This window comes from Scatophagus argus, chromosome 6 (assembly GCF_020382885.2).
Source record: "Scatophagus argus isolate fScaArg1 chromosome 6, fScaArg1.pri, whole genome shotgun sequence".
Taxonomy (NCBI): domain Eukaryota; kingdom Metazoa; phylum Chordata; class Actinopteri; family Scatophagidae; genus Scatophagus; species Scatophagus argus.
In genome coordinates, this window is record NC_058498.1 from 10005233 (window position 1) to 10028256 (window position 23024).

At 39.3% G+C, this 23024-nt stretch overlaps 2 protein-coding genes across 4 annotated transcripts; both read left to right on the top strand.

Annotated features, from left to right (window-relative positions):
- Nucleotides 1-173: 173 nt before the first annotated feature.
- Nucleotides 174-3093, top strand: polr2h (RNA polymerase II, I and III subunit H). 3 transcript variants are annotated; one of them, XM_046391605.1, is made up of 7 exons: nucleotides 184-385; nucleotides 1061-1133; nucleotides 1400-1492; nucleotides 1704-1787; nucleotides 2115-2208; nucleotides 2416-2499; nucleotides 2723-3093. In XM_046391605.1, exons 3-7 carry the CDS (start codon nucleotides 1420-1422, stop codon nucleotides 2838-2840), a joined length of 453 nt encoding a protein of 150 aa, XP_046247561.1. In that variant the 5' UTR covers nucleotides 184-385; nucleotides 1061-1133; nucleotides 1400-1419; the 3' UTR covers nucleotides 2841-3093. The 3 variants fall into 3 exon arrangements, with proteins under 3 accessions (XP_046247560.1, XP_046247561.1, XP_046247562.1); XM_046391604.1 differs by lacking the exon at nucleotides 1061-1133 and having other exon boundaries at nucleotides 174-385; XM_046391606.1 differs by lacking the exons at nucleotides 184-385; nucleotides 1061-1133 and adding an exon at nucleotides 398-625.
- A 1999-nt stretch (nucleotides 3094-5092) lies between these two features.
- Nucleotides 5093-13382, top strand: mfsd8l1 (major facilitator superfamily domain containing 8-like 1). The gene is made up of 12 exons (XM_046392531.1): nucleotides 5093-5543; nucleotides 6745-6930; nucleotides 7066-7128; nucleotides 7392-7511; nucleotides 7858-7937; nucleotides 8022-8370; nucleotides 9161-9234; nucleotides 9429-9642; nucleotides 9761-9883; nucleotides 10040-10170; nucleotides 11959-12069; nucleotides 12216-13382. Exons 1-11 carry the CDS (start codon nucleotides 5468-5470, stop codon nucleotides 12034-12036), a joined length of 1494 nt encoding a protein of 497 aa, XP_046248487.1. The 5' UTR covers nucleotides 5093-5467; the 3' UTR covers nucleotides 12037-12069; nucleotides 12216-13382.
- The last annotated feature ends 9642 nt before the right edge of the window (nucleotides 13383-23024 follow it).

Sequence of the window (23024 nt, forward strand, 5' to 3'; positions counted from 1 at the left end):
ACACTCTCTACATCTCGTTTTGTTCTGTCCCCTTGTGTTCTTATTTCTAGCTTACTTGTTCCGAGAAACTAGCAAGAATGGAAGTTGTTCTATTTATCTAAAAACGATTAATACTACGCAGACAGAAGCAATAACAAATCGTCTATATATCCTTTCATAGCTGGCAACGAGTGCATTTTTTTTCGACCGGAAGCAGTTTGCGTGTCAAAGGTTGAGCACATTGTTCCTCCGCGGTACAGTTTGATTCACATACTAATGAATGACGTTTCGATAGCTCGAATAAGTTATCTAGCGTAAGCGCACACTGTAAACTTACGTTACCACAGGAAGAAACTGTGACTGCTACTTAATCTGGGTACAATATAAGAACTTATTTTTATTTGAGGTAAGCTGGGGGGGATGGTGTGCACATCATGCTAAAGCTAGCAGCTAGCCTGAGATGAAAACACTCTTTAACTTGTAGTTAATGTGATGACAAGACCTTATAACTTTTGGTTTACGGTAATTCCGCTATGCCGAGGAGCAACGTTGTTGAGTGAACGTGAAGAAAGAGTATTTAATCGACCAACATATTTTACAGAGTTGACGTTCATGTTCCAATTGAATAAAATTCAACTTCGTTAATGTAAGTCACAGCTAGCTGGTATTTCGAAATAACTTTATCTCATTTATTTCGGCTAGCATCTGTTGTTCAGCTGTTCAGCCACACTTAGCTCTGACAGAAGACTGTGTGTGTATCTGGATGTACACCGAACATTCACTGTAAAGTCTTTTGTTTTAGTAGTGATTTTGGTTATATTGTGTGACCTTTCAGACGTAGATAAAAACTTTGACAAAGTGATCTAAAATGCTCTGCTATAAGCCATACATTCTCTTCTGCCTTGATAATATATTTTTGTATTTCAATGTCCTCTAGTTTCATGTACCTGCTGACTTGTACAGGATGTCTTGAACAGGTTTTCACATGCATGTAAAACTTTTTCTCGTCACACTTAAATACGAGCTTCTTCCTTTATCTCTAACTCTGCCTCCACTGATAAATGTGTATTTATATTTCCAGTGTGTTGCCACTGTGTCACAGGGTCTTCCTCTTGTGTTTGGTGTCAGTTATAGCAGCGCCCTCAGTAAAAACTGTAACTATCATTTGAACTTGTTTTTATCATAGATAGATGTTTATATTGACATACAAATGTGAGGTGTTACGCTGACATTATAATAGCTTTAAAAAGTTTTGACTTTATGAAACCTGTAAACACCTTGCTTGTAAAATCAAGGTTTTCCTATCATATTTCAAAATATGAGCAACTCATTGAAGGCAAAAACTTTCAAGGCTTGTAATTTGTTTTCTTTTTTATTTCTTTTTGCCCTAATGATACTCTTATATCCTTTTCCTTCCCAGGTTCATAGACCAGGAAAAAGATGGCTGGAATTCTGTTTGAGGATATCTTCGATGTAAAGGACATTGATCCTGATGGCAAGAAGTTTGACAGAGGTTTGTGAAATATCATTATAAAACAATGCTGTAGAAGTTATAACACCACCATCCAACTCCCAAATGCTTGTGGTTTCTATTTGTCTCTATGACATGATCAAAAACTATAAAGTACAGCATCTCTCAAGCTAAAGACTCAGTTGGTGTCCTTAACATTAAAAACTGCCAAGGAACTAATCCGTGCTTTACTATGGTTGATTATTTGCTACAGTGTCTCGTCTACATTGTGAAAGTGAATCTTTCAAGATGGACCTCATCCTGGATGTGAACATTCAGATCTATCCTGTTGATCTTGGTGAGGGGCAACCTCTTTGTCTATGTGTATGTTTGTTAAGGTGAATGGTTGTACTTGCCTGTCAGTTATATTCTAAATTCAGTTTATATCCAATACGGTCAGAGCAAATCAGTTAATTTTCCACATTGAATCAGAGTAAATTTTCACTTTTGAAGTGTTACTTGCACCCTCACTCTTTAACTTTTGTCAACAAACTCTGACAGCAAATCTCCATATGTGAGTGCATCTTTTAGATAAAAACAAGATGAAATCAAAAAGATAAATCACAAACTCAGGCTCTGAAAAAACATAATATAAACCCAGTTTACCTGTGTCCATTTCATTAAGGTGACAAATTCAGACTGGTTATTGCCAGCACGCTATATGAAGACGGAACACCAGATGACGGAGAGTACAATCCTCAGGACGACCGGCCATCTCGGTAAAACATTTGCTCTTCATATAGTGACGCATGTAACATTTCCATGCAAATAGTAATGTAATGCATAGCATAATATCAAATAGCACTTAGTAGGCAATAAATAATACCTCTTGTATGTACATTTTTATTGTGACTGTCCCCCGTAGTATGCAGTTCTTCTTGCTGCTTCAGATTTGTGCTCTCATGTAACTTTCTTGGCATTTCCAGAGCGGACCAGTTTGATTACGTGATGTATGGGAAAGTTTACAAGATTGAGGGTGATGAGACTTCGACAGAAGCAGCCACCCGCCTGTGAGTGATGTTAAATCATTTAAAGTGAAACTTTGAAGTAATTTTTTTTTTTCTAATCGCTCAGCTTCAGCTTATACTGTAAATGTTACTGACTTGTCCCAATATGCTGTTAGCACAATAACCAGTGGCACTGCAGTTCTTTTTAATACATTATTAGTACAGTAATTGCCATAGTAACATGTTGAAGTCACCACAGAAATATTGTTTAATTTCCTCCTTTCAGCTCTGCCTACGTGTCTTACGGTGGCCTCCTCATGAGGCTGCAGGGCGACGCCAACAACCTTCACGGCTTTGAGGTGGACTCCAGAGTCTACCTCCTCATGAAGAAACTGGCCTTCTAAAACCCAACTCTGGTTCTTCTGCTGCCACAGTCACAGTCATGCTGAACTGAAAACATTTGTATTCCAAAGTCTGGAGCACGTGATCATTTCTAAGAGCAGCTCACAGATAGAAAACATGGATGCTAAAGAAAACATATTTACTTTTTTATTCTGGTAGTTATAAAATGTTTCCTATGAGGAACTGTGGACTATGGACTCTGACACATTCATCTGCTGGCAAACTGTAAATAAATATTTCTTTTATACAAAATGACTTTCAGATGTCAGTCACCTTGGATCATTCTTCAATTCATTTTTGTTGTGACATACTTTATTTTTTTTTCTCTTCTTCTTTTTTTCTTATTCTTTTCAAGCATATATGCCAACAGTGGCTTAGGTTTTTTGTTTTGTTTTGTTTTAAATTCAGACTAAGCAAGGAATTAGGCTTTATTTTGCTCAGTCTCTTCTGTAACACTGTTTCTCAGTATTTGGATTGCAGACAAGCTGTGAGCAGTAGTGAAAAGGGTGGGAGAAGGTTTTATTTGGGGACAGTCGTGGCCTGGAGGTTGGAGAAGCGGCTTGTGACTGGATTGTTGGCGGTTCAGTTCCCCTCACGGACTGGCAGGAAAAATTTGGGTGTGGTGGAGTGATTAATAATGCTCCCTCCCCTCCCTTTGCTGGCCGATGTGCCCTTGAGCAAGGCACTTAACCCCCAATTTGCTCCCCAGGTGCCTGACAATGGCAGCCCACTGCTCCTGTGTGTTTCACTGCATGTTGCATGTGTGTGTGTTTCAGTCAGTGATGGGTTAAATCTAGAGAAGTAATTTAATAAAAAAATAAATTAAAATTGAGATACTGGTGCCTACTGGGCTGTGTAGCTCACAGGATAGTGGTGTTTGGAAAGAGATGCGATGGATGTTTATTATATATCATCACATTTATACTCATGCTGGTAGTGAAATAATGCAGTGTTCAGATATGCATTCCTACAACACGAAGTCCTGACATGTCTTTAATATGTAATCCACAAAGTATTGGACTAAACACAGTTTTGACATGCTCAAATTTAGATTGGAAACAATGGAAACGTCTTAACATTTTCTAGAAACGTGCTCTTTAGTTTGTTAGGTACAAGATGGTACCATTTACAACTCTAATGAAAACTGTTAAGGACTATCAGTCCACTGTAACTACAACACTGTATGCAAAGTGCTGCGTGGCATTCAGTCGACTGTTCTCTGTCAGATCACATCAAAAATTATCAGCTGTGAAAAAGAAATGTCCTAAGATTATGTGGTTGGGTAGTTCTCAGAGCGAGTAGCTGCTACATTATTTTGCCTTTAGTTACTTCTTTTCATCTAAAACTCTTTTTTTTTCAACCTCAGACTGAACAGCGTCAAGGTATATAAAACAACTGAAGTCAAGGTTTTGACCGAATGCGCTGACACATACTGTAGGAAATCCACGTATTTTTCTCCCAGTCCACAGACAGAACTTTATTACCCAGCAAGCCATATGCACTGAACGGCTGAAAACTAAAATGGGGACACTCAGGAGATAAAAATTGAATTAAGAGTGAAGAGGAAGCTCTTGTGCACAGCACAGACTTCTCAGTGTCAGTGGTAATGGATGTCACAGGATAGGGAGGAACTCTGCAAATGACTCCTGACGTGTGTGCATGGAAAGCCTTAAATACATTTGAGGAATGCTGTAGGATCAGCTTGTAGCCTTAGAGAGAAAAAATATTACATGAGAACCACTCACAAGTTATTATAGGAATATATATGTTTAAAGTCAGCTTGGAAGTTTTGGATTTGAATGGTATGCAGCAGCTACATTTAAAATACTGCATCTGCAGATTCTGTAGCTTTTGTGGTGATGGTCGGTAAACTGAAATGTAACACATTTTCTGTCCAGAAACCTTAACAATATTCAGCATTTTGCATTAAAAAAAAAAAAGATCTTTTGGGGTGGAAAAGCCTCAACAACAGCATCTCCATCAACATGTGAACCCGACTGGTGTTTGTACCTCAAACACACCAAACCAGTACTGTGGGTTATTTTACATTCCCACTATGTGAATGGTGACACTAAGTCATGTATAATCATGTAAATTAGTTTCCATACTGCCTGCAGCCTGTCTAACAACACCCTGAACGCAACTTAAACTGAACACATGGCAACTTTGACTTAACATGAGCTACGGCAATGACAAAGTCCGACCGTAACCTTCATTAAAACTGAAGACGCGGAGTGGGGCGAGAGAGGGGCTCCCTGTGGAGATGTAATCCACCGGAAGTGATGTAGCTGGATTAGTGCGCAGGAGCATCCCGGGGACTTGCGCAATATTCGCAGGTCAGGGTTGGTGTCTCAAGCGTTACCTTGTCGTGATGTGTTTACTGCGAAGCTGAACCGGCCCCCTTGTACGATGTGCACAACAATATGCAGCTCCTGTTTTAAGGATTTTCCAAAGCGTCTGCAGACCGACTTGGCATTATGTCCCTGCATTCGTCTTTAATTGGAAACACTGCACTCTGGATTGCGTTAACTGCGGTGTTAAGTAGAAAGACTAAAATGGACATATGTCTTGAAGTATAATGAAGGCGATCAATCGGGGTATAGAGAGAACATTATAGAAACCAAACACAATGGATTATCGACGGAAAAGGAAGCTGACATTCGTCACCATCGGGCTCATATTTCTTCTAAGCGGTGTGGAATATGGTAAGATCCGTTTGTTTTCATTCGTTCTTAACTTAATTACATTTGTGCCGAGCTACTGTTTTAGACAAACTTGCCATTATCGATACTGATCATTCATTGTTTTATTAGTTGGGCGGTGGTTAATGTTATATTTACTTTTCACTGCCACGCCTGTGAGTTTTGAACACTTTGGGCCAGCTGTGCTGGATTTCATGACTTGACAGGTTGCTTGGTGTTGAAGCCAGTTGACATTTTGCACCTCTTCTTCTCAGATGTTTTGCACAACCATTATAGTCATTACAGTCCAAATTCCCTCAGTGAGCCCCACCCTCGAAAAAAATCTTTCAGCTGTTCTTTTGTAGACTTAGTTAATTTTATTTAAACTAAACATACACTTTGTTATTCATTGACCAAATACCAGCCTGAAGAGACAACATGTGGAATTTCACAATACCAAAGATATGACCTTTGTGCCCTCACCTGAATCATTCTGCAGAACATTTTATATTTAACTGATATAAACACTGCTGACAGGTGAAATGTTCGGGGGTTTTTTTTGACAAAAACTTCATTTTGTGTGTGTTTGACTTGATTTTATGCAATGTTTTGATGGTTTTTTTATTGAAAGGTGTTTCTTTAATTTGCTTATACGAACACATGTACCGGAAACAAGCTACAATACAATGCTATTAAATAGAGCAACACCTCTAATGGCACACCTCAAAGTTTTCCAAAGATTTATATCAGCATGTCTCTTACAATCCCTCAGAAAGGATTCACTTTCCCCCAGATGACATGAGCAATCATCCCTTTCTGGAATTTTATTGTGCGTCTTCTGACCCCAGAATCGAATTATGATTGTGGTGGGTCAGCACAATCCTTAGCCCACGAGGACGAGGAGGAGCTACCACTGCAGCCAAAGTTAGACTTAACACCTCACTCGGCATTAGCTTATTCAGTAAAATCACCATCTTTATGCAGAGCTGCTGTATACAGCCCTGTGACATACAAAAAGCCCCAGCAGAGCCGCATTGTGGTCAATTGGCTCCGTGTGGGCTCGGCGTGATTACATCATGTGTTGTGTATGTTCTCACCTGAATCGTTCCACATCATATGTTTAGCTGTTTTCAGATCAGACGCCGAAGTGTAACGTTACCACAGTACAGAAACTGTACTTCAAGAGTCGCAGACAAACCATATCTGCTTACTTGTGTCTCCGCAGCTGTAATCTTGCCCACAATATGGAGGTACTTGCAGAGTTTAGATGCAGCGCCTTACTTTCTGGGTTTGGCCCTGTCAGCGTTCAGCCTGAGTGGCCTCCTGTCAGGGCCGCTGTTTGGCCACTGGTCTGACCGAACAAGGACCACCAAGAAGATCATCTTGTTTGCCAACCTGTTTGAGATAATTGGTGAGTCTGCTCTTATTTTGAACCTTGATAGCATCACATATTCGTTCTCTCCACCAACTCCTTTGTTGGTCTGTTTGAGTGTTCTTAATGCATATGGTTCACATTATTTTTTTTCAACTTCCTTTTACTCTGCAGGTAATTTCATGTACTTTATGGGCTTCTCCAAGTGGCTCTTACTGTCAAGCAGGCTGGTGGCAGGTGAGTCTGCACAAAGTGGCACTGTGACTTATTCATTTGGCAGGTGGCAAGCCAGTACAATACACCTGACGTATTAGTATTAGCAGCCACAAATCCACAAACTTCAGACAATGTTTTAACTCTGGCATCATGTTTTTTTTAAGAGGATGATAAGATTTTAAATGACACGATACAGCAGTGCTGCTCTCCCGTTCTAAAGCTCCACGTTTCAGCCTCAATGTGCCCGTGTTGCAGTTCACTCATGAAATGTGTATTTTCCTCAGGCATTGGCACAGGTGCTGGCTCATCTATCTTTGGCCTCCTGACCAGGAGCACTGCCCCAGAGGACCGTGCCACCGTATTTGCCGCTGTCATGGCATGCCGGCAAGCTGGTCTTCTGATTGGTCAGTGCTCCACTGCTTTCTGATGACAAATTCTGCCTGCTGACCATTTGAGTTTACTATTTCTCCTTCTTCTTCTTCTTTATTATTAAGAATTGTAATGGTTTTGTATTCTTTGTATTCAACAATGCAAGGTAACTAGGGCCTTTGAGATTTGAGTGGGTAGAGATAACTGGCCATCTAGCATTCTGATACATTTCACATGCTGATGGTAACTGATAATAACTTTTATGATTGTAGTTGTTTTTGACATTCATTTGCTCTTAACCAAGTTTACGTAAACTGATTCACCAAGGCATGGGGCTGACGTTGGGTTAACATGTATGTTTTAACTTGATGTTCAACACAGGTCCAGCATTTAACATCTTCTTGAGGCTGTGTGATTTTCACCTGGGTCCTTTTGTGGTCAATAAATATACTGCACCAGGGGTAAGCGTTTTAACTTGTTTCAGTGTTGTAAGACATTTGTCCCCACTGAGGAAAAGCTCTAACCCTCTTCTTCCACTCCTGCAGTTGTTCATGTGCCTGCTGTGGATTCTCCTTCAGCTGGCGGTGGTCTTCATGTTCTGGGACCTGCCACCTCCAGAGAAGGGGAAGGCCAAGGAGGATTTGAGAAGCCAGAGCAGGGAAGTGGAGAATGAGCAAGGGCTTGGGGAAGAGGTCAATGATGAGGAAAAGCCTCTAATGGGGTCCCAGGAGCTGGTGGGGTCCTACGGCTCAGTGGTGATATCCAACCCGCCTACACCCCACACCCCTGCTGCCTCAAATGCCACGCTGAATCACATCTCTCCACCTCCCTCTCCCGTGCCACCAGACTCCCATGACTCTTCCAGCCCCTGTAAGAGTTTCTGCATATCCCGAGGTGGGTGGTTGACAGTACTGCATGTGTCAGTATTATTCTGAAAAAAAATTGTGAAAAAGAAGTCAAACATTGTTTCTAAATTTGTGGTCTTAAAAATTATTCAAATTGCCTGATAGTAAAGTATGCTAAGTATTTTTTATGGCAGCTATAGCCGTTGCTGAAGGCATTATGTTCTTGGGTTGACCATCTGTCTGTCCATCTATCCCATTCTTGTGAGTATATACTGTATGAAGCATTCCATCAGTCCTCTGTACTCCTCTGTAAAAGTAATCTCGAAATGAAGACAGCACATATGTCACTGGAAATAATTCAGTGCATCATCATACATCTCAATATCTTGACAACTTCCGCTTCACCAAGAAGTTTCACTTGTGACCTTTTATTAAGTTCCTTCAGTGTCCTCACTACATATTAAATGAAGTGGTGTGCGGAGACACCATGAGTCAGTAATTCTCGTTTGCTTATTCAACACAACTGGATTTGATTTTGTTTCATTGTTAATTTCTAGTTCTCTTCTTCTGTGGGTTTTGTTAGCTTTGTTCATTTATATCACTTTTCAAACTGGGCTAAGGGGGAACTCTGAGGAACGTCTTAAAGATGCCATAACATGCACATGCAGTTTGAAAAAAGGTGTCCACGTGCACCCACAACGACTTGCAGACCTTACACATGCCTCTCCAAATTTGAACAATCCAGCTGTGCTGCCACACGGCTCTCTCTGTTGATGACTGTTTCATTTATCTGTGCCCCCAACATGTTGTGACGTCTGTCTGTCTCTTTGTCTCTGTAGAGTTCCTGAGAGAAGAAGTGGTTGTGCTGCTCGCTGCTCAGTTCATCACCCTCTTCAATCAGACGGCACTGGAGGTGAACTAAAGACATAAACACGCACATACACAAAGATTAAACTGAATAAAACCTCACATTCTCTTTATATTTTTAGTTAGAAGGTAGGAATTGTGGCAGGCGAAGTTAATGTCTTCAGGACTTTGAGACAAAATGATTTGTTAAAGTAGGCGTTGAGGCACTGTGTCAATGTCTCCCTCCATTCCCCCTCCCAGACCATGGTGACCCCAATGACCCAGAAGTACTTCAGCTACGGGGAGCTGGAGAACAGCATCATGTACTGTCTCTGCGGTGTGGAGGTGATCGCTGGCTTCCTGTTTGTGCGCTGGCTGAGCCGCCGTGTTGCTGAGCGGGTGGTTCTTGCCATCGGTCTGGCTATCTGCATCATATCTGGCGTCTGGTGCCTTATCTTCCTGGCTAAGCCACTAGGTGAGTTTGCACGGAAAAAAACTCCTCACTTTTGTTATTGTACACACAGATCTTTACCAGCTATGATCGATGATGCTCCATGATGCTTTTCTGTTTTGCGCTTTGTTTTTTTCTGTAGGTGGTTTCACATGGCAGCTGACTGAGTTCATCATTGGGGTGTTTCTGCAGGTTTTGGGTTTGCCATTTGTGGCGGTGGCTCAGGTGTCCCTCTTCTCCAAAGTTACAGCTGAGAGAACACAAGGTGAGAAACTACACCATCTAATGGATAGAAGAAAGCATTGCATGTTGGATGGTATTTGGCCTTGTTGGCTTTTTCCTATAAGTCACCCGGGCTGTTGTACTACCCTTTGGTGTTTGATATGAATTCTTATGTCTCTGTGTCTCGCTTATATTACAGGCTTCAGCCAGGGAATCCGGCGCTCAGTGGGAGGTCTAGCTACCATCCTGGGCCCACTGTGGGCTGGTGGCCTGGTTGACAACCTGTATATCATGATGGGGGTGATGATGGCACTGCTGACACTGCTAACGGTATGCAAAAGGAAGTGAGATTCAAAGATAAAAAAAAACAAAAAGAACAAAAAAAAGAATGTGTCTAATTCCAACCACCATATCTGAGGTTGAGTGATAGAGGAGAAACCTTGTTTATTATTTTCAGGGCTGAAACAGATTTTCTCTCCTCCAGTGTTGGCAGTTGTGACATTTTTGTCACACGGATCTAAACAAATCTAAAACTTAGTGAAACCTTATTACACACTGGATTGGGTGCTGAATCTCAATATGTTTTCAGCACCATCCATGTGTCCATGTCCAGAGCCAGAATGTGTCAAGCAAGTAAAGTTGTCCTCAAATGCTTCGTCAGATTTGATGGCTTTTATACTTGCAGTGTTCTTGATGGAACATCGATGGATTAAGAAGTTTAACATATGTTGTTCAGTGAAACAAAAAATGGTTCAAACATGTTTATATTCCCCAAAACTAAGATATGAAGAAAGTAGCAAAACTAAATTTCAGACAATACCTACCCCCATTAATTATTTAAGGGAAACAAGGAAAATCTTTTTTAAAAAAATGATGGAACAAAATTTCACTTTAACTTTGACTTCACAAATGTCTTTTGACCACAGGGTTACTCATACAGTATATTTTGATACTGGAAATCTGGTTACTCTGTATCTCCAAAAATGTGTATTAAATATATGGGAAACATTATGTGACTTTGACTCTGCATATCTTCTACAACAATATTTCCTTTAAGTTCTCTCTCTAGTAGGTTATTGTTTTTCATTTTTTAGGTAAGAGTAGTGTGACTGGCTGATAAAATAATGATTAATTAGCACACCCTCTTTTCGCCCAACCCACTTCCATGTGCTTGTGTGAATAAAAATACCAGCTACTCTTTGATTTATCCTCGTTATCTTTGTGCACAGGACAGCAATGGTTAAAACCTGGCTGCATAATTCATGTAAATGTGGGTCTCACTTCTATTCCAAAAATTACAATGTTTTTTTTTTGTTAGCTGCCCGGAATCTAATTAGAGAAAATAAGAAACAACCAACCACAGGAAAAAGGTTTAAAATTCAGAACAGGAGATGACATCTTGTAGCCAGCAGCTCCTCACGCGTGAGGGAACAAACAAGCATAACAAAATGCTTGTAATGCCTGTAATGAAGCGTGGGCAAACCACAGCCCAGAAACCATCACTGAAAAAGACGAAAACAAAACCAGAGTGTGTGCCTGTGTGAGAAAGAGTGTGTGACTTCCAAGTGGATGAAATACCTCCACCTTGCACTGCTTTGTTTCAAAGTGGGTCCACCAGGAACTTGCCTTCACATGCCTGACTCTTCTTTCCTTCACTGTTTACCCTGTGAAGGACATGCTGCTGTACATCGCTGGCATTTTTGAAGCAGAGTTTCAGGGTTCACAGCATCAAGCCATAAAATTTGAAATTGCTGGTCAGTTTGCAGGATTTACTTTGCAACTTTGAGGAAACATCAGTTTAGTGTTGCTAAAATATATTTAAAGATCAGGACTAGGCAGGCCAAAGACCATATGTGCATTATTAATTTTTCTAATGTTTTGGCTTTTTGGGGTTTTTTCTTTCGGATTTATGAGAAATTCTGTTTCAAATGGTTTTTAAGATTTCAAATATGAGTTCATTTCTGTGTCTGTGTAAGAAAAAGATTTAAGATTATGAAATGTAAAACAGGAGTTAACGTTTGTTTTGCCTCTCACGGCTTCCATTCTCAACAGTTTATCCCCTTTTCTTCTTTTTGACTTTGCCATATTAATATGATGTACTAATATTGTCTTACGCAGGTGATGTTGGCTTTCTCATACGACCGGCTGGTTGCACCTGCTGCAGAGGAGCAAGACGAGTCAGACAGCTGTGACTAATCCACCAGATGGTCCATGCAGCAAAAGTGGAAGGTATATCATATATTTAGTAAAGAGAGACATTACATTTATATAGCAGCTGTTCTTATCCAAAGCCGTTTACAACAAGACCAGTGTTGTATTAATGCTAGACCATTTTTTCATCCTGTGTTTATTTTTTTTTTCCCTTCTCCTGTTAGTGCACAGAGGGAGATTCCCTGCCCTGCACCCAGCAGTCTCTCCACAGTTTCACTGTCTGCACTGGGTGTGCAGGGTGATAACGCACACCAACAGCGCACACCTTACACCTCACACCTCCTCAGTGCTTGGATTTGTCAGATTTCTATGCAGAGGCCGATCGAAGTACTGATATGGAGTGTGTTTCCCGTGGAAATATAAAATCCTGTCAACACAGCGTGTGCAAGCTCAGGATGAACGTTTTGTCCGTTCTTTTGCGTTCCTCACTGACTGCCATCTAAAATAGGTTCATTGCATATTCTGCCTGTGAGTCTAATTGGTCAAGTAACGGACATGCCAAACGGTTGCGGACTTGGCTGACCTCGGTTTTAGCTTTGTAAATTAATACTTTCGGAGTGGCCTCCTCCACTGAAGCAATGTGTCTAAAAGAACTACAAACACAAAATAAATACACTGATGTGGGTTTTAACTGAAACTGTACCACCCGAGTGTTGGTCATCCCATGGTAATAAAAATGCCTTTTAAAAAGACATTTAAAACCCCAGTATTAAAGTTCTCAGGGAAACGCCAAATATATATTGTATAAGAATAGTTACATTGAATCACCAATGATTACATGAATTCTGCAAATATTGCAATTAATAATATATATGGAGCAAAGGCTGGTGATGGAATATGTTTCCCATGAAAAACTTGTTGTTTGATGTTGATGTACTGCACGTTTTTAACATTAGTGGGCGCTCTTAGCCTTCCTATCAAAGTATGTCCTTGGTCTATGCTCAGCCTCATGTTTGGTGTGTGATCTCAGCCAGTCACATCACTCCTGAAGGTGAAGTGCACTCATACACATTTAGGGAAAAAAAATAGCTTTACCGACTACATTGTTGTCCAAGAATAGTCTTTTAGTTGTTTGAGATGGCAATTGATACAATGTTCACTAGTCAAAGACAGATTTTCTAAAGGGTTTAAATTGTGTTTTGTATATGATTAGTAATTTGTTCAGGTTGCATCCTCACAAACACCAAAAATCTGCTTTGAAATATAAGACTATTTATTTCTTATTTATTATGCATTTATTTATTCAGTCTTGTTGGGGCGCCTACCCTGAACATTAACTTTTTTGTACTTCATGTCTCTGTACAGAAAAGATAAATTTCCACAACACTTCACTGGCTTGTGTTCATTACTGAGAAATGGTGTGTGCACAGCAATGAGAGCAATAAAACTGCTGCCATAAAATATGTAGAGTTTATATTTGTATATTCCTTTAATTGCATGTTTTTTTTAGTTGTCAACTGAAAGGCCTACAAACTGAAACAAAGGGAAGAGATTTAGAGAATGTTAATATATATAAATATATCTATCTGTCTATATATATAGATATAGATATGGAACTAGATTGAGGAGGTACATCATTTTTTCTAAAGTTGTTGTTTAAAGAATGTAATAATTTTATAATTTTTTATTTATGCAACTTTCAGAGTACAGAGAGTGTTTATTTTGTTACTAAAATTTAGAATATTTTTGAAGTTCATCTAATGTATTTTTTTTTTCCTTATGTTAGCCATGAGCCATGAACAAAATATTAAACATAAATGTTATTCTATCATGGTTAGCTTAGAGCATTTGCAGTCAGAATTTATCGTAATATTTGTTTCATCTTAAATATGAAATAAAAATATAATATCTAATATAATTTTAACATTTCAAATTTAAATTCCGGACAAAATAATTAAACCCAGACTTGGAAAATTTATTTCCTTCATATATGGAACTGTATGCGCCGTAGTATTTAATGTACAATAGAGCAGAATGGTTTTACTAGTGCAAATGCATTTTAGTAATTCAACATTGATACAATTTAAATAAGATATCTACATTTATTTTTCTAAATATAGAACATAATCTAAAAAAATAAATGTTATGTTTTATATTATTATTATATCTAAATGTTTAAAATCTTGATCTCGAATGTTAAAAATATTAGGGATATTTACCTTTTATTTATTTCTTGATTCAGTAACATAGAATTCTGATTAAATCAAATAACAGAAAATATTTTCAATGTGTTTTTGTATTAATATTTTAAGTTCTACTGCATTAGTTATATAATTATCTATATAATATATATTACTTTTGTTCAGCAATTGCTTAGTGACAAATTAATATATCCTTGCTATAGATAATTTACAATGACATAATTTAGTTATTTAGGTATTTAGTTTTTTAACTTTTAGTTTGCAGATGATTTCAGACTGCCATAAGTTTTTGGGTTTTTTTACATTTCTAAACACTGTGTTCCTAACATGAAATGTTAATGGTTAAAAGTGGACAAGGCTCCACTGGGGGTCGCTGCGACCTCATCGTCAAATCCAGAAAGTAGGACGTAGCTGAGGTCTTTCTCACTTGTGACGACAAGTCGTCTGTCTGGTGACGTGATGGCGAGGGGGCGTGGCATCAGGCATGAACTCCAGTTGAACCCGTTTTGATGTCGGGCGGGGCAGGCCCAGATATGTTACGACACAGGGCCAGTAACAAAGATATTTTGGGGTTTTGCTTTTTTTTATTTTTTTTTTAAATAACCTCCCCATCACCCCCCCCCCCACACACACACACTCACACACAGAGCCTGCAGCGGCAGTCTGACCGAACAGCAACCCTGCGTATCAGGGTCAAAATTACAGAACACATCGTGTGTCATATCAGCAGTGGCTGTTGGGGCGAGTTTGGGAAGCTCGCTCCTCCTCCTCCCTCCCTGCCAATCACGGCGATAGGTTCTGAGGCGTATCGGCCAAATTCAGTGATGATAATGCACATGTGAACTTTGGGTGAACTTTGCTTTTACTCGACTAGGGAGGGCAGGTGGAGTTCAGTGGGTCTTAATTGTTTTTTTTTTTTAATATTATTTATTTTTCTTTTCAATCTCATTCCCTTGGGCTTCATCAGGGATTGACCCTCACAAACTCGTGGCCCTCAATACACTGGATAGCGCAGGGCTGAATTTGGATGATGCACTGCAGTGTTTGAGCTTGTGGGACACATGGAAGTGTGGACAAAGTCACACTGCAGCATCAGCAGTGACTTTTCCTTCAAATCCCCTTTTTCCTTGAACCTGCACGTGCACTTTAAAAGTCCCTTTCCCTGTTCACAGGAAAACTCGGAAGTTCGAGAATAACACCTTCAACTTGGTCATTATAAGACTTTCAAGAAGCTGGTTCAGATGGGTAATAAATGGATCAAAGTGCTCTCCGGTCTTAACTTAGGAGCTTTTGAACTGCCAAGCACATAAAAAATTTAGTTTGTGCCCTGGTGTCACAGGTTCTTAATGTTTTTCGCGAAAACATTTCTGCTCGAGCCGCAGTCAAATCAAAATGCTGGCAGCGACAGAAACCTGTGAAAGTCTCTGAGTGTCCCTGCATGGATAGCACTTGAATCTTGTGTTAATAATGCATGCGTCATTTCGAAAAGGTGCAACATCTCGAAAGTAAGACAAGTTACGGAAAAAAAGGAAGAAGCACTGCTTGAGTTGTGGTATATATATATATAAAAAAATGATGCAGCGCAACAGACGCAAAACAAAGGCTAAAATACCTGACAGTCTCATGCCAAAGTTAGACTTTAGCCTAGTTTCTCTCGTTTAAAAGGTCATGTGGAGAGTCTGCTTTTGTTTGGTTGCTATAAGAAATGAAACTCCTACAGAAAACTGAGCTCTATTTCTGTCACCCAGGGCTGTGTGACATGCAGGGGATTTTTCTTCTTCTTCACTGGCCCTATCAGGAAAGCACAGTTGTGTAATGCTTCTTCTGACTGAATGAATAATTAAGTCCGGTAGCATATAGCTGGGGCTCCCTGGATTGTGTTGCGCGAGCTAGCCAGATGCTGTTGCAAAGAGAGAGATCTGTTTTACCAACTGGGTCACGCTTCAGTCATCATCAGTGTTGGAAGTTTTCTTCTAACAACATTCTTCCCCCTCTCTTTGATCTTAAAACAGCATACATTTACTCTGGATTTGTAATTCTGATGGTCTTTTTTGACCCTTGACATCGCACTGGTCCCGTTTCAAGTCCTGACCTGTGTGGTCAATGAGAGCAGGGCGGCACAGGAAGGATCAAGGATACTTCTGTCACTTTTTGAAATGCTTTTTCAGATTCTTTCATTTGGCCGGTTTTCAAACTCAATGAAAAGACTACTGAATTCTGCTTGTCATTGTTGCATTATTTTCCCTCTTTTCCAGTTCTCTGATGCATCTCATTGAATTATAAGTCTTCAGTTCCTCATGTGAAAATGTCAAAAAGAGACATCTGCTCCAGAGACATCTAAATGGGCCTTAGAAATTGGTGAATGGAGCCAAAAAGTAGTTTTCTGGCAAAGAAATAAAGAAAGATAGGAGATACCTAAGTGTAAGAGCATGAGAAAAATATCATTGCCTCATTATGCCATCTTTCGTTGTCATTGAAATTTGTGAAGCTAGCTTAGAATATTTCTTGAAAAAAAGAAGATCATTTTTTTCTCAACTTTAGCTCCGTTACTCCTTCTGCAGCCTTCCTTTCAGGAAATATAAACTCCCACCTCGCCATTTCTATAACGAACTTTGAGTCTTGTGTTACCGCTTTATTTTTGTCCCGACCAACACCATCACCCACCCCGAGCGACCACAGCGTACCTCCACCCTCATCCTTTCCCTCTGCTCCCAGATCAGAGATTACAAACCCATCTGTATGACCAGAGCCAGGCCACACTAAGCCGATGGGAGCCCTGCTCAGCAAGGCACCGCCGCAATTGTTAACCCTGATTAACTTGATGTGGCGTTCAGTAGAGGGAACAGTGTGAAAATCAAGCCAGTGCCGTGACCCAGTGCCCTGCCGCTGAACCGAGGGGGAATTGGGCAAAGTCAGGGAGGGTGGATGAGAACAGGAGCCAGGAAATAAGAAAGATGACTTAAAAAAAAAAAACAGAATAAAAAGGGAGACTGACTGATTGCTGGAGAGATTAAGGCAGCTTGATTATATGCACGTAAATATCTTTCTGTGTTTTAGCGCAGTGAAAACCGGGTGTCAGTTGCAATATGGACTCCAGCGGTTAAATGTGAATTGGTGTGACTTTCAGCGTCCCTGTGATCAGCTTCTGTAGAGCTGTACAGCAACAGAAGGCATTAAAGATTCAGCCGCAATTACTGTAGTGGGGTTACCGTTGCATAGAGAGGAGAGATGCTTGCTGCATGAACTGGAGCATAGTTTAAAGATGGGGAAATATGGAAATGTACATACTGTTCACTTTATTCCATAGATTTCATTTCTATCCCCAAGGCACAACAGAATGACACTTGTTCAGATGCTGTCTTTTCATGTAGAACAATATTATGGTTGTCTCACAATTTTTCTGGCATGTTTGTATATGCAGCATTAAATTATTAAATACAATGAAATTCCTCATCAGATAACATTTGAACTGCATGGACTTGTTATAAATCCTTCTTATTAAATCACCACAGTGCCAGGGATAATGTTGTATTATATGTTTTTCAGTTTGATGGTCTTTGTGGGATTCCTCACAGATGTAAATTATTACCGTACCGCACATAACGATGCATTTACAAACCTAGAAAGGCATCACTGCCAATGGCTCAGTTTTAAAGGTCAAGTTAGACCATATGTCAACAGCAATGCCAGCGTTGATATTTTGGTTATGACATATTGCTGGACCAGACTGGCAGGAAATCATCAGGCATGTTGCCTGGCAGGATTTCATCTTGTGTGTTTGAATTCCACATTAACGTAAGGCTAAAAATAATGAAAATCCAATGTCGGCTGGTGTGTTTTACACAATGATGTTTAATCTACAAGCTCTGTTACGCTTAAATGAGTAAACCTTTCAGTGCTTTTTTTTTTCTTTTCTTGCACATGCGCTAAAAATATATAGGGCGAAGCATGACATGTATGTGATTTTTATTCCAAGCTTGGGAGAGTCATCAGCTGCTCACTCTGTTTAAACAAATGAATAATAAATAAATGTTCATGATGGTTACAAATGTGTTGAACACAGCCATGTGGTTTAGCTATGCCAAGTCCACGGTCAGATGAAGTACTGAGACGATTGAATGATACTGACATCTTCTCCCCGGGTTAACCCGTTAGCTTCTCTGTGCGACTGTCTGTCAAACGCGTGAACAAATGTGACCACAAGCTGCTGCAGGTTGTTCTTGCATCCATATTAAGATATGTTGCCGTATCTTAACCGTTTGAAGATGTTTAAGCCCGTAAATAGAAAGTAAAGAAAACTTACTGGTCCTGATGGTCTATCAGTCCTCAATCTGTCAGTTAAGATAAGCATTTCTTTTCATTCTACTCCTATTTAAAATCTAAAGAATGATTTTGAGAAATTCCATTTAGGTTTTTTAATTAAAACCAAATGAGAATTCTTCATCCTAAATTTGTTTGCCATATACGACAGGACTGGATCATCTTGCAGTGATTTTTCAGCAGTTAAAACTGTGTAAGAAATACCAGTGACATAACCACCTTATTTATATGGAAAGCGTGCTCTTATTTTGATTACAAAACTGTCTATGTGGTGCTGAGACTGGTGGTGTTGGGATGTTGTTTATGTATTGGGATGATTTAAGAAAATAATACCTCTGTGCATTCGAAATGACACCCCCAAACAAATACAGAGATAATAACGTGTTGAACCCTGTGACAACCCCAACAGGCCCCTCCCTCTCTCAGCTCCTGGTCATTTCTCCTTTGACCTAATAATTAAGCTGCTTTTGGCATTATGAGTTGAGAAGCAGCTTTACCAACCTGCAGAGACAAATCTCTCTCAACTGAACTGCTGCTTTGTGGAGGTCTCAACTGTCTTACTTGCAATGCATGGGTACTCCCTGGCTCCCTTTTAAAGCTGTATTTTAATAAGTTAAAAAAAAAAACTGCAGCAGTAAATGTAGAGAAATGTATTGGGAAGAAGTACTGTCACAAAGTGTGACACGCATACAGTGTGTGAATAGCCACATTAGCTTCAAGGAAAACACCAGTGATTTGGCACATTTTAGCCTTTAGTTGAGATCAAATATACTTCTCAAGATGACTTTGCAAACTATACTGTCTCTGATTTTCCATGTACACATTTTGTCTTCTTGGCAGCTCATTTCTATATTTCATAAAAATCAGTTGCACCCCTTTCAGACTTGTTTAAAAAGTGTAGTGTGTAACAGTGAAAGTCAGTGAAAAAGTGTGTTACACCGGAATGATAATGCAGCTTTGTCATCTACATCAAAGTTTGCAAAATGGGCTGCAAGAATGTAATGTTTACATCATTTAGGAGCTAAAACATGCACAAGCGCTCATGGAGCTTGAAGCAAAAAGCTGAATTACTACTACTACAAACCATCTTCTCTGGTGCTTTTGGACAGACAGCTACAAGAAACAGCTAATGTCTAGATAGACTGAAATGGCACAATTAATCAATGAAATCGTACTTTTCAAACTAAGTTGTTTCTACATTTGTTCTAAACATTTACTTAGGAGCAACTCCAACTTGCTGAGCTGAAATTGCGGTTCCAGAGCTCAGATTCTCTTTGACCTATTGGCGTGATCACACCCTGAACTCAACAACAAACCATCAAGGGCATCTTTCTTCAAATGCAACCAGTCTTGGGAGGACTTTCTTGGTGTGGTTTTTGGACAGGGGGTTTCTCAGCCTGCTTTGGATTAGACAGGGCAGACATTAAGAGGAACAGACAGGTGGGTGTTTGGTGGAGGGTTGGGGGTTTTAGGCAAGAGTCAAGACAGGGAGGCTGCAGGAATCTCACAGAAAGGAGAACCCTGAGACTTACAAAGCAGTGACCCACGATTGAGAGTGGCGGCCAGTAGCAGTCTGATTTGATCGGGCGGTGCTGTGTTGTTAAATCGCTCATTAAATCCAATTAGGCGGAGGTAGAGGGAGACAGGGCGGAGGGTGAACAGGGGGTGGTAGCGCTTTAGTCTTGCTGCTCCTGAGGAAGATTGCGTGCCAAGCCGAGCAGGTGACAAAACTCCAAATCTGAACTCCTGACCTAGCCATGGGACTCCTCACTTCTTCACTCCCTTTTCACCCGTCTCTTCCTTTTGTTCTTTCTCGGCCGCCAGCTCACAACTCTCACCTGCGACCTGCCAGTCTTTGTACAGCCACGGTGAGGTGTGAGGGCGCTGGACATCGTGTTACACGTCTGACATGTCAAAGAGCAATGCAATCGGCCTGACCGGCCTCACATGCAAAATACGCTGTAAAGCCAATTAGCGTCTCATCAAATTAAAGAAAACTACCGAGTGAGTGTTGCTCTCATGTGGTGCAGAGACAACGCAATCACACCAGAGCGGTGCCAAGAGAAATGCCACACACTTACACAGCATAACGCCACCCTGCTGTGGCCTTTCAGTGACCTCTCTCTTACCTTTCACAAAAAGATATTACCAGGGACCAATGGCCTAACCCTCCTGGATTTAATAATCCATCCACAGATTCCCCTGCTTTCTGTTTCCCTTTTTTCCCCAACTTAATCTTTTTCTCCAGTTTTCATGGTTTAAACTGTTTTGTCTCAGAAATTGAGCGCGATGGTCTGAGGCACAAACAAACAAGGGCAGATTATGAGAAACTTTGACAACTTTGTCATTCTTCTCTTGAAGTCTATGAGTTCACTCTTGTTTATGTCCCAGATTGTCACAACACTACTGCTCTAATGCACATTGTTTTTCCAACTCTTGTTCCAGTGTTTGTCCCTTATCTGTGACTCATACGTCTCGCCTCTGTGTTGTCTAATCCAGTTCCTCTGACCTTTCGTCAAAGGTATTTCTATTTCTAAGACTTGAACTTTCTCATAGTCCTTTCTTTTTGAGGGGAATTGCTCACTGATTTAACTTTTGCAAACATACTGAAAAGATATAAGTTGGAAAATAAATAATTTGGTACTACAGCTGGGGACAGTCTAGTTATTGGTCAAATGAAATGACTAGGCGGTTTGTTTAGCTGGTTAACTATATGTGGATAGTTTGGCAAAATCTACTTTTCACCGGCTCTGTAATCAGGATTAAAAATGAATAAATAAATAAATAAATACTGAGGCCATGTGAGTCCAGTAGATATGTTTGGATATTTAAACATTATTTAAACATCTTTCATAATCCAGACATTTCCAATTCCAAGCAATTCAACTCCTCATAATAAATGATTTGTGTACACTTTGCATTAATTTCAAAGTTGTTGTATATTTTCATATTTTTTCAACATGAAGGTCTTAAAGCTTATTTACCTTCCCTACTAAATTGTCGAAAATTTGTTAAATGGCTGCATTTTGTTATTTATGTACTACTGTATATTTCTTCCACTAAAAACCACAAAATTTCAGTTTCACGTCTAAAAAATTATTGGCACCTAACTTCTGAAAACCCACCATGTTGAACTTTGAATTATAAAGCATAAACTGTGCTTCAGGTCCCCAAATCAAGAAAAAAGGACAGGCCTCTGTCTTTAATGGTAGCTGCAGGTCTGGTGTGGAATAACATAATAAAATCAAATTTATTTCTACAACAGTGTTTAAATAAAAGCGATGTAATATTTCCTATGTGAAGAAGTAACTATTCCTCTGAAATTAATATTTGCATTATGCTTGCCAGATTAATGCTTACTAACCTTAAATTAACTATAATTTATACGCTTGATAACTTTACTTTTTACTTCATAACCTGTTTATGTATTTAATTTTTTTTTCATTCAGATATAGCGTTAAATGTAGTGGGTCATTTTTCATACAGTTTTAGTCTCAGATAATAAGTTTCAAATGTACATTATATAAACTTGGAATTCAGACCATCTGGAGTCGATATGGTTTCCATTTAACAAAGCTGCCTTTATTTGCTTTTCTATTTAATGTACGGTGGTTAATTATCTGCATTCTAATCTTGATGTTCCTTTATAGTCTCAGTTTTATTCTTGTAGCGCAGAGTATGTTTATCGCAAACTATAAAGAATTCAGTCTTGGTTCTGTCTTGCGCTTTCATGTGTCTTCTTGTCCTTACTATGTGTAGACATTTACTGGTTCCTTCTGGGTCTGTATGCAGATTATAGAGGCTTTTATATCTTTAAAATCATCGGTTAAAACGACTTTTTATGGCCTGCACAGCTGCTTTAGTTATCTGCCCCTTAGGTCAGTCTGAATTATTGCTGGCAGAAATGTCTCTAGGTTGTATTTCCTCTCATAGGATCCCCAGCTTAATGATTTAAAATCCAAATTTCTGGTGTTTCTTTATGGATTTTAACTATTTTAACTGATAATTTCAATTAGGTGTCTTATTAGGAAAATATTTTTATTACTGAGACACCCTTACTTTGTTGCATTCAAATGTATTTTAATGTTGTTATGTTTTGCTTTTTAATTCTTAGCTATATACAAAATATACTTATACACACACACACACACATATATGCATACACTTATACATAAGTGTACTTTAAGAATATGTTATACACAATTGTGCTCTGTGACTTTTATGTTTGTCACAAATTTGCTGTCACTGGGATCTGATTGTAATAGTCTCAGCATTTTTAAGTAAAATAAACACTTAATCACACTTAATTGTAAATAATTCTGTAAATCAAAAATATGACAACATCTCTTGGAAATTAGTAACTATAGTAGTGAAAAATATAACCACATTGTTTAACATTTATCTGTATAACTGGTACCATTTTGAGTACATCATTGCATAGTTTTGATGTAAATTGTAAGGCATTTCATTCAGTTATACACTATATTCAGTATATCTTAACATTAATGGGTT